The sequence below is a fragment of the Danio rerio genome, chromosome 3, assembly GCF_052040795.2.
Source record: "Danio rerio strain M-AB ecotype USA chromosome 3, GRCz13ab, whole genome shotgun sequence".
NCBI classification, from domain to species: Eukaryota; Metazoa; Chordata; class Actinopteri; order Cypriniformes; family Danionidae; genus Danio; species Danio rerio.
This window is the reverse complement of record NC_141023.1, coordinates 15,149,285-15,165,891: the sequence shown is the minus strand read 5'-3', so window position 1 is coordinate 15,165,891 and position 16,607 is coordinate 15,149,285. Positions and strand designations below refer to the sequence as shown.

Below are 16,607 nucleotides of genomic sequence, written 5' to 3'. Positions count from 1 at the left end.
TCTTTAAAATGCTGCAGTAAAAAGGTTTCATGTGAAGTACATATGTAGTATGGTATGTCCTGTATAAGAACTGTGGATTGTTTTTTTCTACTTATTAGAAATGGGGTTTTTATAACACTTTATAATAGGTTAATACCCAGTTTCTCCAAAACGCTGCCGTAAAAAAGATTTCATGTGAAGTACACATATAGTATGGGATGTCCTGAATAAGAACTACCATTGTTTCTTTCTACTTAATCGAAATGGGGTCTTTATAACACTTTATATTATGTTAATGTCCCACTTCTCTAGATTGCTGGAGTAAGAAGTGTTTATATGTAGTATGCATATTGTATGTGATGTTCTGAACAGGAACTGATCATTGTTTTTTGTCTACTTATTGGAAATTGGGTCTTCATAACACTTTGAATAATGTTAATGCCCAATTTCTCCAAAACACTGCAGTAACAAGTCTTTATATGAGGTTTAGTATGGGATGTCCTGTATAAGACCTGACTATTGTTTTTTTCTACATCTTTTAAATGAGCATTTTTTTTCCCCAAATTGCTGCAGTAAAAAGGATTCATATGTTGTATATATGCATATAGCATGGGACATCTAGTATCAGACCTGATCACTCTTTTATTTAACTTATTCCAAACAATGTATTTATAACACTTTAAAGACTTTATAGCTCATTAATAGCCCATTTCTCCAAAATGCTGCAGTAAGTTATTATGAGGTATGCATATAATATTGGATGTCCTGTCCATAGTTTTCTTCTGTTAACTTAAATGAGGTCTTTCACATGAGGTATGCATGTACATCCTGTATCAGAACCAAACTTTGTTTTTTTCTACTTATTTCTTTATAGCACTTTAAAGTGTGTTAATGGTACATTTCTCCAAAATGCTGCAGTAAAACAGGCTTCATATGATGTATGCTTAGTATTTGACTTCCTGCATCAGATCTTATTGTTGTTCTATTCTACTTATAACAAATAATTAGGTCTTTACAGTCTAAATTACAATTACAATCTAAAGTGTAATAATGCCCCATATCCCATATACTGAAAGAAGCATACATTTTTAAATCCCCTTTAAATAAAACCAACATATATTTGTAACTTAAACAAATGTTGGACTACTTTATGATTGTTTTCACTTTCTGAGGTTAGCCACGTTGTATAAAATTGCATTTAACCTTATTTGCAATGTACTGTAGTTGGCTAGGAGAAGTAGAAACGCATTTTGTGTATTTAGAAATCTTATATTTATTCTGTCCGTTTGATCTGCTATAAAATCATTTGAAGCAAAAAGATAAACTTGAGGAAATTAAAGGTAAGCCCAGAAACCACTTTCTTAAAATAACAACAGTCAAAAAAAAGCTAATAAACTGTTTAATAAAGCATACGTGGGAGGAAAGGGGGATAAACTTATTTCGTTGTCATCTCTCTGTTCTGGGGGAAATGGGTGCTCTGTGGAGCGCTCTCTGTGTGGCTGCTGACATTACCGTAATGATAATAATACGCGCGCACCGACATATAAAGCGCGGCTGGCTTGACTGTGTTTTTCCGAACCGCGGCTGGCTTGACCGCAGTGAGGAAACGGCATCAGGGGGAGGTGGGTTCTCTCGTGAAAAAGCGTCATTTCTATGAATACAAACCGCTTATTTTCATGCGAAACCCCCTAAGAAACACCTCGTGCCTGTTCCTGTACACCATCCTGAGGTAATGTGACAGAAGCGCGTCGACGAGGGCTTGTTTTGTACATCCAGAAACCATCGACGATGATGGAACAGGAAGTAGCCAAAAACAAAGTCTGAATGGGATGGTTAGCAGACAGGCTAGCAACTTAGTTAACAATTCATCCAGAAAACACAAGTAAACAAAGCTTTAATTGAAGCAAAAACCGTGACGAGTGACAGGATAGATTTAAGTTAGTGCGTCAAAACAACGAAAATGTAAACACTCGTCGCGTTAACCCTACAAACTGAAGGGATAGTTCACACAAAACTGAACATTTGGTCATCCTTGTTTCAAGCCTGTTTGGCTATTTTAATTATATCGAACACAAAAGAAGATATTTCGAAGAATGTTGGAAACCTGTAACCATTGACTTCCATTGTTATTTCTACTCAAGAAGTTAAAGTTTTCAGTTTTATTCAAAATAGTTTAATAAACAAGCTAATAAAGGTTTGGAACCATTTAAATTTGCATACATTTGTGTTTTTTGGGGGGTTAACCATCATTTTATAGGTGCTTGCTAAAAGTGTTACAGCAACCCAGATATTAATAAAGCTAAAACCAGAACAAGCTGGTGATAGGGCGAGAAAAAAAAATCAGCAAAACAACTAGTTCATGTCAAATTTAATCGAGTATCGAAGCGATATTTATGTAAACAACGGAGTGACGTCAACGGTTTTACCAGAACGGATTTATTCATGGATCATGTTTAGCAATGATGAGAAGTGAGATATAATAAACAACTGGGACATTTTTGCAGGCGAAAGCACGGTGTTTATCCTCCTCCTCCCCCCGCCACCATCACCACCATCTCGTTATCTGACGCATATAAATACCAATACTGACCGTTCAAACGGATGCTGAATTGTCGTCTCTTCTTGTCGTGCTCCACCCGTAGACGAGTGCTGATATCGAGGACGTTTATCTGTGCAGCCTGGGCCATGTCTGCTGTCGGAGGGGAAGCTGTGTGTGTGTGTCACTGTGCCACGGCTGATCCTACTGCATTCATGCCTCACCGAGGACAGGACGAACATCTGATCCAGCGAAAACACGCCATCCGCGGAAATCAGCTGTGAAGTCACGTGCTCGGTGCTGACCAATCAGGGAGGACGTGTTGTTTTGGTGCGCGTTCTCTTTAAAAAGTGCCGCTGTTTGGCCGCCAGATGGAGACGCGCGCATGTTTGATGTTCATGCATCTATTTTCCTACAGCTTAGGCTCTATATTCATCAGGGGTCGCCACAGCAGAATGAACCGCCAACTAAAACAGCACATTTTTACACAGTGGATGCCCTTCCAGTTGCAACCCAGTACTGGGAAACCCACGCATACACAGTAAGGACATGCAAACTCCACACAGAAATGCCAGCTGACCAGCTAGGGCTCGAACCAGCAACCTTCTTGCTGTGAGGCGACAGCGCTAACCACTAACCACAAACAGAGGCGGATTTAGCCAATAATCGAGGTAAGTGGTTGCTAAGGGCCCAGGAAATCTGGGCTCCCCAATAAATATCTAGGGCAGGGGTGCCCAAACTTGGTCCTGGAGTGCCGATGTCCTGCAAAGTTTAGTTCCAACCCTAATCAGACACAGCTGGGCTAGCTAATCAAGCTCTTACCAGGCTTTCTAGAAACAACCGTACAGGTGTGTTGAGGCAAGTTGAAGCTAGAATCTGCTAGATATACCTATAAACTACATAAAACATTGTTTTCTATCATATTTTGCATGGTGAGACTCAAGCAAATACACACAAAAAAAACAATGTGTTATTTATTTAACCCAATGGTTGAGTTAAACATATTTAGTGCTTTGTTGGGTTATTTTTAACCTTTATTTGGTTATTAATAACTCAACCAGTTGGGTTAAATGTTTGGCGCTTTGTTGTGTTATTTTTAACCTTTATTTGGGTTATTTTTTTAATAACTTCAACAGTTGGGTTACAATTTTTTAATTTCAGCTGTCAACTGATTCAGCTGACACAGAAAAGCTGCATTAATATGTGAACATAATGTTGTTTTTGCATTGTAAAGTTTATTTAAGCTCTAACGCAATAATATTGTTCTTTTGTTTTTAAATTGACCTCTCCGTGTAGTGTTTTTATAATATTTGTTTCACCAGCACTCTTAATTACTGATGATACAAACGTACGCTTCATAGCCGATCTAAATTAAACAGATAAAAACCCTTAAGTGTCTGGAATTTAAAATGTAATAAAAATAAAGCATTTTCAATATTTTTGAAAACGGCATGTTATTTATTTACACAGACACAATTATAAAATTAATAGTAGTACTAGTAGCAATAGTAATACCAGAATGGAAAAAATGTCCATTTAATCAAAATAACTCAATGCATTAGGTTAAATTATATAACCCAACAATACATTGGGTTAAAAATACTCACACAAAGTTGAATGAATGGCTTTATAGCCACACTTTCATTTCCAAAGTTAACAGACTTTGCATAAGAAACAAACACACAGGGGCGGACTTAGCAATTTGGGGGCCTAAGCAATTCCAGGCATGGGGCCCTACACTGTAAAACAATCCTTGTTGCCTTAAATTTTTAATCTGAATCAAATTAACCTTATGAGTCAATTGAACTTATTTCATGTTAATCTGACTTAAACAGCTTGTGTAACTTATGAAATTAAGTTAGAACATGATTAACTTAGTTTAATAAGTTACAATGACCTAAAAACATTTACTGGCAGGACTAATTGATCATACATTTTTACAGTGTAACATTAAACCCAAAACACTCTCTATTGATGTATTTTTTGTCTGTAGACAAATTTTATTTTGTTAATAAATTGCATGTTAAAATATATTTTAAGTTTTCGTTAATATAAAATTAAATTCAGTAAATCCACAGATAAAAAACATGTTTACAAACTATACACAGATAACTAGCCATATTTGTGATTATATTTTAATATTTGCATGTGCAGAAGGAACGTTCCACTATTAATGGGGCCCCCTTGTTTTGAAAACAATAATGTTAAAATCGTAATAGTTAGAGACAGATTTTACAATATATGATAGTATATTAATAGAAGAGCTATATGATTACTATAGGCTTCTTGGTATTGGTCAGGGCCCTAAGCAGCTGCTTACCTCGCTTATTGGTTAAGTCCGCCCCTGCAAACACACAACCAAAGACAAACGCTTCAAATCACTACAGCACATCCTGCCAACAGAGGACAGGTTCAAAGTTCGCTTAACATACAGTACATAAAATATCTCAATGGTAAAGACCAACCATTGGAAGTTCCTCAAATAATTGTGACCCTGGACACAAAATCAGTCCCATGTTGCACAGGTTTATTTGGGGATGAGGTTAGGTGGGGCTATTAAAAAGCCTTGCATGCAGCTCAGATTGCATCTACACAGTCTGCAGCCAGACACCTCTCAGTATGGATCAAAATTATGGACTTTAATATAGTGACGAGTAAGTATATAATAAACAATTTGCATCGCTAAGTATTTAATTAGGTGATACAGTGTCTCAGTGGTTAGCACCGACGCCTCACAGTAAGAAGATCGCTGGTTCGAGTCCCGGCTGGCCCAGTTGTTGTTTCTGTGTTGAGTTTGCATGTTCTTCCTGTGTTGATGTGGGTTTCCCTCACATACCCTATAGGTGAATTGAATAAACTAAATTGGCCGTAGTGTGTGTGTGTGTGTGTGTGTGTGTGTGTGTGTGTGTGTGAATGAGTGTCTTTGGGTGTTTCCCAGTGCTGGGTTGTGGCTGGAAGGACATCCGTTGCATAAAACCTTTGCTGTTGGCGGTTCATTTCGCTGTGATGGCCAAAAAAGAAAATAAATAAATTAACTTTTTTTATTTATTTCAGATTTCAGATTTTAAAATGGTTGCATCTCGACCAAATATTATCCTATTACAAACCATACACCAATGGAAAGCTTATTTATTCCGATCTTAGATTATTAACTTCAGGAAAGTCACTCTTATGCCTGGTTTTGTGGTCCAGGGTCACAAATAATCTCTTATAGCACCTTGTATATTGCATATTTAATTAGCATATTAAACACTACTTAATTAACAATATATTGCTTTTAGATTTGTGTGTGAATAACAGTACATGATATAAATTGTTCCCAAGTATGATAAAAAATATTAACATGTTAGGAGTGACTCTATTGGCCAGTGTTAGTGTTCAGGCAATCAGAAAAACAAAAAATAGAGTGCATAAGACACAAACATACACATATATTCATGCACACACGTGTACAATTTAAACATGCATTTAAATGCACTGCAAATGTGAAGATGTTTTTAGATAGCTTGACATTGTTAAAGTACACTGTAAACAGTGATTTCTTTTACACTGAAACACATTATTCAATGAATTTACTAAAGAATGTTAAGGTAAAGGATTGTAAACAATTTGTATAAGCTGAATTTAAACAAATTTAGTAATGTTCAACTTAATTTGTTTGTTTGAATTCAGCTTAGATAACTTGTTTGCAACCAACCATTTTTGCAGTGTACTTTACTTAAAAAACGAGTAAACCTGTGACTTCAAATCGACAAGTTGATTTAGGTTCCAAAAGTGAGTAAACCCATTGAAACTTGGCACTTATAAGTAGATTTTTTACTTCTATAATTAAGCACAATTCATTTATTTACAAAGGTTAAGGCAATAGGTTTATCTGAATTTTTTTTTAAGTCAACTAATCGTTTCTAAAACAACAGGTTTACTTGCTTACTTTTAGTCAACTAATCATTTTTACAGTGTGCAGTTTACAGCAAGTCATTTGATCTACACAGTCACCATCAATAACAAAAGACCCTTAAAATATCGTCCAAAAGATTTAAAAGACTAAATCACCAAAAAAATGAAATCTCTGCAATCATTTAATCGCCTTCACGTGTTCAAAACCTATTTGATATTCTTTATTAAGTCCAACTCAAAAGAAAATATTTTGACTTTAAAATCATGTTTTCCCTAAGAAAATATTTTGAGATGAAAAACTCATAAAATGTTTTAAATGACATGAGGGAATGTAAAAGGTGAAGATATTTTCATTTTTATGTGAACAATCCTAAAACCAAGATTGTTTGCAACGTACTTAAGAAACATTTTAAGAGTTTAAATGCAAAAACCTCTTCATCTTTCCAACTTGAACATTATTATGTTCAGCAATTTCATTTTAACGGCAATGAAAATAGCATATACTAAAAGTAGAACACGATCTCATGGCAATTCGTAACTTTTAGTGGCCAATTCATAGGAATTTGTACGATCTCATTCGCACAATTTGATATGATTTGCTTATTCCCAATGATGGTTTAGGGGCGGGGTTTGGTGCCACGCCTCCTTTTTAAAACCGTATGACTTAACATCTTATGAATTAGCCACTAAACTGAAAAAACGTGTAATAGTGATATAGTTGTTTCCTCATGAGATCAGGCTTAAAAAGTACAATTACTGAACCTAGGAACACAAGAGGCTGAAAAAAGCTCATTTTAGAGGAACATTTCAGACAGTTTTTTCATCTGAAATCTTCAAAATGTCGAAATGGTGGGGTAATTTTCATTTTTTAGGTGAACTATCCCATTAAGGTGATGCATATTTATTTGTCAAAATTGAAAGAGTTTGTAATGCAAAAGAAACATTTGAAAAATTCAAATGCAAAAACTTTTGCCATATAAAAAAATCTTCTAAAATGAGCATTTTTCCGCCTTCCTATATATTTACATACAGTTATTGTAACTGTTTGATGGCAATGAAAATAGCATATTCTAAACGTACAAACAGGAGGCTGAAAAAATGCTCATTTTGGAAGAAAATTTCAGAGTTTCTGCAACTCCTAAATCCTTTGGTGTGGCCCGCCATGCCATCTGAAAAGAGAGGAAGAATGATGGGGAGTTGGTTGGGGGCGAATGCCTTTGACAGAGACGTCATTTCGAATGGGGTATATGCACACAGACTCTTAAATTTAGTCCGCCAGCGCAGTTAATTTTCATCCCATACAAAATCGCCACACTTAAAGTCTGATTATTTTAAAAAACAGCCGTCTTCACAGCCTGGCTGAGATACGATATAAAGTGGTTAATAGACTAAACAAGAAGCACTATATCAAATGATATTTTTCCATGCCATGTCTTTAAAAAATGGAAATAAACTTTACCCCAGTATTTTTAATAGAACTTCTGTGCTAGCTTGGCGCTAATGACGCCGCCTGCGATAAAATGGCCGATCGTCTCTTTTTAAACTTTAACAACCAAATGGATGCTTAAGTCTATTTAACTGATTATATTTGAATTACATTACAACATCGATGCTGTAAAAGGAATCATATAAAGTTAAAAACAGTCACATAAAGCTCTAACCGGAAGTTCATCATTGGCTGAAAAACGCAAGCTGTGCATATACCTTATTGATACCTTTTGTTTCTTTGTTTAATTGAGGAGCTACAAAAAACGTCGCAACACAACTTTAGCCTCAACCTTCGCTTCAACATCAGTTACATTGCTACTATGCCCTGCATCTGTACTTTCAGGACTGCACAGCCTTTCAGCTGAATAGTTAGGGCCAGGTTCATTGAGGTTCTCACTAGTGGTCTAAAAAACTCCTATTTCTACCAAATGATCGTAAAAGTACTTTATAAATAGTTTTTTTCAGAAACTGGCGACTGACCCAAATTTGGAAATGCTCTGCAATTTTGAAAAGATCGTCCTTGCGGCATTTATCAAACTGCTCAAGTGAAGGATCACTGAGAAAAGCTTCCACTTTAGACAATGCCATTTTCGAATCACAAGCTAGTCAGAAGCAAATAGACAAATCAGTAACTCACTCCTCTAATACTACCTCTAGTATACCTCACAAAATTTCTTTGGGCACAAAAAAGAATTGAGTATCCGTAGAACCATGAGAACCATAGAATAAATGTTGGGACGTTAATTTTCCCGGACGAGCCCCCAAATATGTTACGGCCCAAAACCCAAAACTGGCTCGATTAATAAAGTCAAGGTTCGAGCCGAACATATGAAAGACATATAATACAAACATAAATAACCAATGCGTGCTGGCACGAAGCACAACTAAAATGAAATGTTGTAAATGATTCAAGACTTTTAAAATGTGAATACTGTCAGTTGACAGATGCACAAGACATCGGCGAACAAATCAAGGCAAAGGCAGCTTGACTAGTGTATTCTGCATTGAAATCCATTGTGTTATAAATGAGATTGTTTATGTTTTTACTATAATAAGTTCATTATAAAACGTTTAAAATTATACTGCATCATTAATTAATCAGTTTTGAAGGATCGTTTTCTAGTTTTTTTTTAAATAATACACAAACAATTTAGGAAACGACCCACGGCAAATTGAATGTAATACGGTTTGGTATCTTTAACTTCGACCCACAGCCCTCAATAAAGTTTGGAAATTGGCCCTTTATAAAAAACGTTTGGGCACCCCTGTCCTAAATGCTTCTTGAGAACATTCCAATCACTTTGTAAATCGTCTCCAATCAGGTCCTCTCCAAAATCTTCCTTAGGGTGTTAACAACGTCCTCACCACTCTTCCAGGGCACCACGCTGGCCTTGAACTCCCCAGGTTTGGCCTCCCCCATCTCCTGGATCAGTTTGTGCATTGGGAAGTCCCGCCTCGGGAAGGCTACATCCCCCGGTGACAGTGTAAGAGACGGGCAAAAGTCGTTGGCCCCGTCTCCCATGTACAAAACCTTCTGATAGGGCCGTCCTCCTCTCTCCCGTATGCGCTGGGCCACGTACTGCCGGACCACCACCGCTTTGCACATGTTAGCTGGGCACCGCAGGCACTCGTGGGAGTGAAACGGGCGCAGCTGCAGTACCCCATTATCATCAAAGTGAGCCGGGTTGGTGAAAATGCGCAGAAACAGCGGCTGGAAGCCCATGTGCTGCAGCCACGTCTCTATGAAGACTGTATTGGCGTCAGACACACAAACCACTTCAAAGTCTCTGGATGGCTGTGAGAGCAGGAAATGCATCAAAGCCGGGATGCCTGGACAGGGGGGCAGCTTCTCCACAGTGGCCCGAATGGCCGCCGGAGTGACGCCCTGCTCAGAGAGGTAGGCCAGGACGCGCTGCATGTACTCATTGTAGCGGCCGGGACGGTACGTGTCCTTCAGCCAGCCGGGCAGGACTCCGCCGGGTGCTGCAGACACCATGGAGTCATCACTGCACTCATCCACTAGAGTCTCGTCAAAGTCAAAGAACATCAGGAAGCGGCTGTGGTTCTGCGGGGCTGGAGATCTGCTTCTGCGCTCTGCAGCTGCAGCTCCAGGAGGATGAGGAGGAGAAACACAGCAGTTGAAGACTGAGTCCCGCATTATGATCAGCGGAAAATAGCAGCACTTGTGGGAGGTTTTGACTTTGTTTTCAGCTGCTCCTATGCAGATTAAAAAAGTGCAACGCAGTTAAATCTGAACTTCAAGGACAAATGGTTAAAAGAAATGAAAAGGCAGGAGCAGAAAAGAGCAGGGAGGATTTTTTTATTTGATACAGTAGTTTACCCAAAAATGATAATCCTGTCATAATTTACTCACCTTTTACATTTATATACCTAGATACACCTTTATCTTCCTTTGTGCTTAAATTAATAGATGGTTTGTGGTTTGGAACAACCTGTTTGACTTTATTCATTTTGAACAGGAATAAAGATATTTTTAAAGAAAAGAAACTGGTAACTATTGACTTCCATTGTATTTGTTTTTGGAAGTCAGTGTTTACAGGTTTCCAGCATTCTTCAAAATATCCTCTTTTGTGTTCAACAGAGGAATGAAACTCATTCAGGTTTAAAACCATATGAGGATGAGAAAGAGGTGTGTAAATTTTCATTTTTGGGTGAACTATCTCTTCAAAAAACTATCAGCTTCATTGGCTAATAATTTTCTTTGTGGCAAATACATTTAGAATAATACAAATATAAAAAATAGCCTACAACTAAATCCATTCAAACAGACAAACAAATAAACAAGCATTTATCAGATTGTTTATGTTAATATAGAATAAAAATTTTATTTTGTTTCGTAAAAACTTTGCTGATTATTTCTTTAAGTGAGTCCACCTACCATAAGTAGTTTTTTAAGAGTTTTTCTTTTTATTATTTTGCATAACAGATTACATTTAGGTTATTGATTGATTATTAAGGATAATTATATACACAGTTGAAGTCAGAATTGTTAGCTCCCCTTTAATTTTTCTTTTTTTAAATATTTCCCACATGATGTTTAACAGAGCAAGGAAATTTTCACAGTATTTCTGATAATATTTGTTCTTCTGGAGAAAGTGTTATTTGTTTTATTTTGGCTAGCATAAAAGCAGCTTTTAATTTTTTTAAATCCATTTTAAGATCACAACTATTAGCCCCTTGAAGCTATATATTATCCTTACATGCCTAGTTAACCTAATTAACCTAGTTAAACCTTTAACTGTCACTTTAAGCTGTATAGAAGTGTCTTGAAAAATATCTAGTCAAATATTTACTGTCATCATGACAAAGATAAAATAAATCAGTTATTAGAAATGAGTTATTAAAACTATTATATTTTAAAAAGTGTTGGGAAAAAAAATCTCTCCGTTAAACAGAAATTGGGGAAAACAAATAAACAGGGTGGCTAATAATTCTGGCTTCAACTGACTTACTGACTTACTTACTGACTTACACGCACACACACACACACACACACACACACTTTTTTTTAAGTGTAAATAACATTTATCTAAAGAATCTTTTTCCACTTAAAGACTTTGTGCAAGAGATTTTGCAATAGAAAGATTCTTGATGGAATCATTAATTTTACATAATATTTACCCTAAATTTCACATGCGCTTAAATCTATTTAAAATCTTTTACTTTCCTGAGGAATAAAATCTATACACAGAACTGTCTTCTGAATTATAACAGCATTTAGAAAATGTTAGTTCACATTTCAAACCCAAGTAACTAATGTATAGTAATTTCATTCATTCATTTTCTTTTCAGCTTAGTCCCTTTTATTGTCTGGGGTCACCAGCGGACTAAACCGCCAACTTATCCAGGAAGAACATCCGTTGCGTAAAACATATGCTGGACAAGTTCATTCCGCTGTGGCGTTCCTCAGATTAATAAAGGGACTAAGCCGAAAAGAAAATGAATGAATAAATTAAAAAGGATACACTGTCTGATATACTAATAGAACTTTATTGAAAATTTTGAAAATTGTAGTTCACAGAGCTGACAGTGTAAAATAAGACGCAAGTAACTAAATTTAAGTTAGAATTTACATTTGAAGTGGATCAACATCGTTTTTCAGAATTGCCCAGTAAGACAAGAATGAGTGTTGTAGATTAGTTTTAGGACAGCTTTGATGAAAGGTTTTGATCCACTTCAAATGCTGACTAATCAGACCTTCGACAAAACATCGGCATTGTTGTTTCTTTAAAATATGCCTGTTCTCTTTTTCCTCTCCCTGAATTTGACATTTAAACTCCTGTAAATTATTGATTCATTGCTTGAGAACAGAATTTATACAGGTTATAAGGTTTGAAATAACTTGAAGGTAAATGAATGCTGAGAGAAAATGAAGAGTTCAGATGCAAAAACGTGTCATCTAAAATGTTCTTCTAATGTTAGCAATTTTCTCAGGCTCCTTATTTGATTCAGTAATTTCACTTTTATGGCAAAGGATAGGCCATTTTCATCACTTATAACACGAAACAACAACATAAACATAAGAGGTTGAGAACAAATGCTCATTGTAGAAGAAAATTCCAGATGGCTTAGAAGTTTTTGCATCTGAACTCTTCAAATACACTTTTAGGAGAACTATCCTTCAAGAACAGCCAGTTCTCTGATTCAGGTCAATGGGATACTGCAGCTTCTGGGACATGACATCTAATGTTAGTGTATAGCAAACCTACAGAATCTCCTGAAACTCACCTGTTTTCACCTTAATCTCGCAGATGCGCAGTGTTAACCTATAAACAGACAGAAATGACTTTAGATTAACCAAAACTACATTACTCAGAAATGTTTTTAGTACGTGATAACAGCATCGAGAGCACTGGACGTTCATAAATAGTGCGTTTAAAATGAGATAACCGAATAATATCAGGAGAATTTAGAGGACAGAGTGATTTCTTATTTAATGTCACGCTATAATGGCTTTTGATAACACGCTTCTCTGACCTTGCTTCCACTTTACATGCATTACAGTACCGTACAGATGAGGCAACCGCAGAAACAACCGATTCCTAATTGAGCTAACGTTACCTGGACCAACGTATTCTTTTAAATGCGATTTGAAAAATAACAAAGTTGTAAATTATGTTCAGATATTATTAAAAATTATGTAATGTAGGTATAATGTTATAGCCCACTGTAGCCTAACTAAAAACACAAAAGGTAGAGAGAACACAGTGCTGTCAAGTATCATAAATCAGCGGAATACCTTAAGTTGGGCGTCCAGTTCAGATGTTCATCCCTGCCGACGGCTGTTTTCTGCGTCTGACCGGCTGCGCTGGAGATTTTTATGGAGCCGTGGTGACGCCATTACAGAAGCCCCGCCCACTCATCCATCACTGAACAGCTGAGCTACTGTGCATTGCATGAAATAGCTGTTAATGAACAGTGTCTGTATTTCGTGAATCACAAGTGTTTTCCTTTTATTCCAGGCCCGTAGCTAGGCTGATGAAAAGGGGGGACCTTTTTGCGCTCATTAGTTAAATTTTTTGTTTAAGTATGAACTTTAAATACTGCATTTTAGTGATATTTTAAGCACTTTATTTTCTGTTTCTATATATTGTCAGATGGTCATCAGAACCAAAAACTTTTTGATTTACCAAACATTTCCTTAAAGATTTTGAAAAAAAAAACATACTATAAAATACAAATACATTATGATTTAACATTAAAAAGTAGGATTCATTATTTTTTATAACTAAAAACTAGCTTATGTTTATGTATAAGGCAAATAACAATCAGGCCAGCACATTCAACATTCAATACATAGAATTTGGTCATTTGAATACACAAATAAATAAACAATAATAAATGTAGAGCTTCACAATTTCTCTAGATTTTTCTCATAAAAACGTTACATTGAAAAACCATGGATAAAATAATTAGTATTGTATTAGTAAAACTAACCTGATTAATATTAACTTTTAATATGGGCGGCATTTGGTGCTTCAGACCCGTTTCATTAATAAGGTCCAAGGATTAGAATAAAAGTTACTTGTAAAAGGTTTTCTCTATTTAAATTACACAGTAGGTCGGTAATGAAGTCTCATGAAAAATAAATGTTTACATTGTCCAAAACTGATTAGCTGAGGTAAGAACAGCCAACAGAGGATTCCACTTGCTCTTAAAGATTTCTTGGACGGGTTATTTTCACACTTTATAATGGAATAGCAGTCAAAATAGGACAAATGAGATGATGTATGGGATAAACTCTGGACCTTTGTCAGTCTCTGGCTACTCTGTATTTAGGGTTGTGAATTGCATTATGGGATGTTAATCTCTGCTCTATCAAATGTTGTTATTGAAAATTCAACTTTAACATAGTGATGTTTATTGACATTTTAGTAGAATTTAATAAAATTTTTATTTGACAGATTTTAGACCAGGGGTACCCAAACTCGGTCCTGGAGGGTCAGTCTCCTGCAAAGTTTAGTTCCAACCACAATCAGACACACCTGGGCCAGCTAATCAAGCTCCTTAGCTTTCTAGAAACATTAATGCAGGTGTGTTGAGGCAAGTTGGAGCTAAAATATGCAAGACACCGGCCCTCCAGGAATGAGTTTGGGCACCCCTGTTTTAAACAAACTGTACAAAAATACAAGTATCCTATACGTTTGAAATAAAAGTGTCGAGGATAAAAACACAATACAGCCCTGGGCTTGTTTCCGTTGTGGTCCTCGCTGTTAAAAAAAAATAACTGCAAAAAACAGTTCATGCATAAGGCAAACAGAACCTTCATATTTAAAAACAGGAACATAATTATTCACAATACAATAACATAAAAATCATCACAATCCACCAACTATCCTCATCAAACAACCTTCTTTTGATCCATTTTCTGAAAGTCTTTTATTTCCTCGATCAGTTTTAGTAATTTGTTCCACATGATTGCACTTGGATATAGAAACATATTTTTCCCACTACACTTCTAAATTAAAAAAATAAATAAATATTAAAATCCCAACCCCTAGTACTGTATGAGTGCCTCACCATTTGAAAATAGTTAAACAGAACAACATTAAACATTTTACATATCATTGCTGCTGGAAATGGTGTTAGTGAGGCCAACAGGGGGGGCTCTAACTGCGGTCTGTGTTGCTCCTAATGCCCCAGTATAGTGAAGGGGACCCTATACTGCTCAGTGAAAACCATCTTTCGGATGAGATGTTAAACCAAGGTCCTGACTCGTTAAAAATCCCAGGATGTCCCTAGAAAAAATTTGCCCACTGGCTTCTTTCCATCATGGCCTCCTAACCATCCCAATATTATAATTGTTTTCATCACTCTATCTACTCTCCACTAATCAGCTGGTATGCGTTCTGGTGGAATATCGCTGCCGTTGCGTCATCCAGGTGGATGCTGCACACTGGTGGTAGATGAGGAGATTCCCCTCAATGTGTTAAGCGCTTTGAGTCTCCAGAAACAGCACAATATAAATGTAAGGAATTGTTGTTGTTATTATTATTATTATTATTATAGTTAACATACCTATTACTTTTAAAACTCTTTGTGGACATGTGCCCTAGGATATTTAAATGTTTAAAATTATTTGTACTGATTTATTTTGTGCCTGGCTTTTGCAGTTGTTCCTTTATGGGAGCAGCTCCTATACCAAAATGAGGAAGCATGATCAAAATGGGGTTGAATCAAAGCTCCTGCCAATAATTAAAGAATGAGTGTCCAATAGATCAGCTTGCCTTGCTAACAACCTAAGTAGTTTGAAATAATATCATGTATAAGAAATAATACAGAGAGAAATAAGTCTGTAAACGAACAGAAAATGTACTGGCAGTTTATTACAGGGTTTCTAACACCAATCCAGACTTTAAACTATTAAAATTGTTGATAAAAAAGTCCAAGTTTCAAGGTCCCATAATGCAATTCAAAGGCATAAATAAATAGGTGAACATAAAAAAAATAAACACTTGATTCACAAAATATGGAAATTACTTTTTACAGCTGAGACATCACACTCAGACGAGGTACAAACAGAACACTTATACACGTTGATATGCTTTTGGTTACTTACTAATTTTTTTTTTTAACCAAGATTCATTTTTAGATAATTGTGCTCCAAGATAAGTGTGCTTATTGTTTTTCATTATTCATCAATATGAGAAATGTTTTGACAGAATTTATAGTTTTTTAGAATTTATAGAAGTATAGGTTAGTGATTTCATATTGCTCACTGTTAAAAAATAAAGGATTATGCTGAGATTCATTGTACTTTTGCATTGTTTCATATTCCCAATAAACATCCTTAGAAAAACATAAAACAAAACACAGAGAGCAACATTTAGCCAATACTATGGACTCTACACTGGGTTATTGCTGGGTTATTTTAACTAAACATTGGGTCAAACACAAACGTTGAGCTTAAATCATTTAAGTTCAATAAAACAAATATGTGAATGAATAAATAGCCTAACTTCGGGTTTGTCCATATTTAACCCATAAAAAAACCTGTAAACTGGTAGTTTTTCATATTTTTGTGATTCATGTTTTGATTTTAACTATTTTCTTCTGCTTAATATGCTTTTGAATTGCATCATGGGACTTTAATTTTTCTTCCAACAACTTTTAACCTTGAAAAGTTAAAAAAGTGACTTTTATCAACATTTTTAAAAATTTAAAGTGATATATCGTCTGGGTTGGT

The 16,607-nt window shown here is 35.8% G+C and overlaps 2 protein-coding genes across 10 annotated transcripts in view; both read right to left on the bottom strand.

The window, feature by feature from the left end:
• Positions 1–2,726, bottom strand: part of natd1 (zgc:110779) — a 30,291-nt gene extending 27,565 nt beyond the window's left edge. For 2 of the 4 annotated variants that reach the window (XR_015479341.1, XM_087241812.1), the window contains exon 1: positions 1,588–2,726. Coding sequence is in view for 1 of the 4 variants with exons in the window: in NM_001013318.1 (NP_001013336.1) it covers positions 2,570–2,666 (97 nt within the window). In the remaining 3 variants the exon portion in view is untranslated. 4 annotated transcript variants of the gene reach the window in all.
• A 2,822-nt stretch (positions 2,727–5,548) lies between these two features.
• Positions 5,549–13,214, bottom strand: phospho1 (phosphoethanolamine/phosphocholine phosphatase 1). Of its 6 annotated transcripts, none has more exons than XR_015479337.1 (4): positions 13,161–13,214; positions 12,650–12,687; positions 7,114–10,117; positions 5,549–6,950 (listed from the first exon to the last, which is right to left on the bottom strand). XR_015479337.1 is itself a non-coding variant. In XM_087241810.1 (3 exons), exon 3 carries the CDS (start codon positions 10,056–10,058, stop codon positions 9,219–9,221), a length of 840 nt encoding a protein of 279 aa, XP_087097936.1. In that variant the 5' UTR covers positions 10,059–10,117; positions 12,650–12,687; positions 12,899–13,214; the 3' UTR covers positions 5,549–9,218. The 6 variants fall into 6 exon arrangements, 3 of the variants coding, with proteins under 3 accessions (XP_087097936.1, XP_087097937.1, NP_001003461.1); XR_015479338.1 differs by lacking the exon at positions 13,161–13,214 and adding an exon at positions 12,899–13,006; XR_015479339.1 differs by lacking the exon at positions 12,650–12,687.
• Between the last annotated feature and the right edge of the window lie 3,393 nt (positions 13,215–16,607).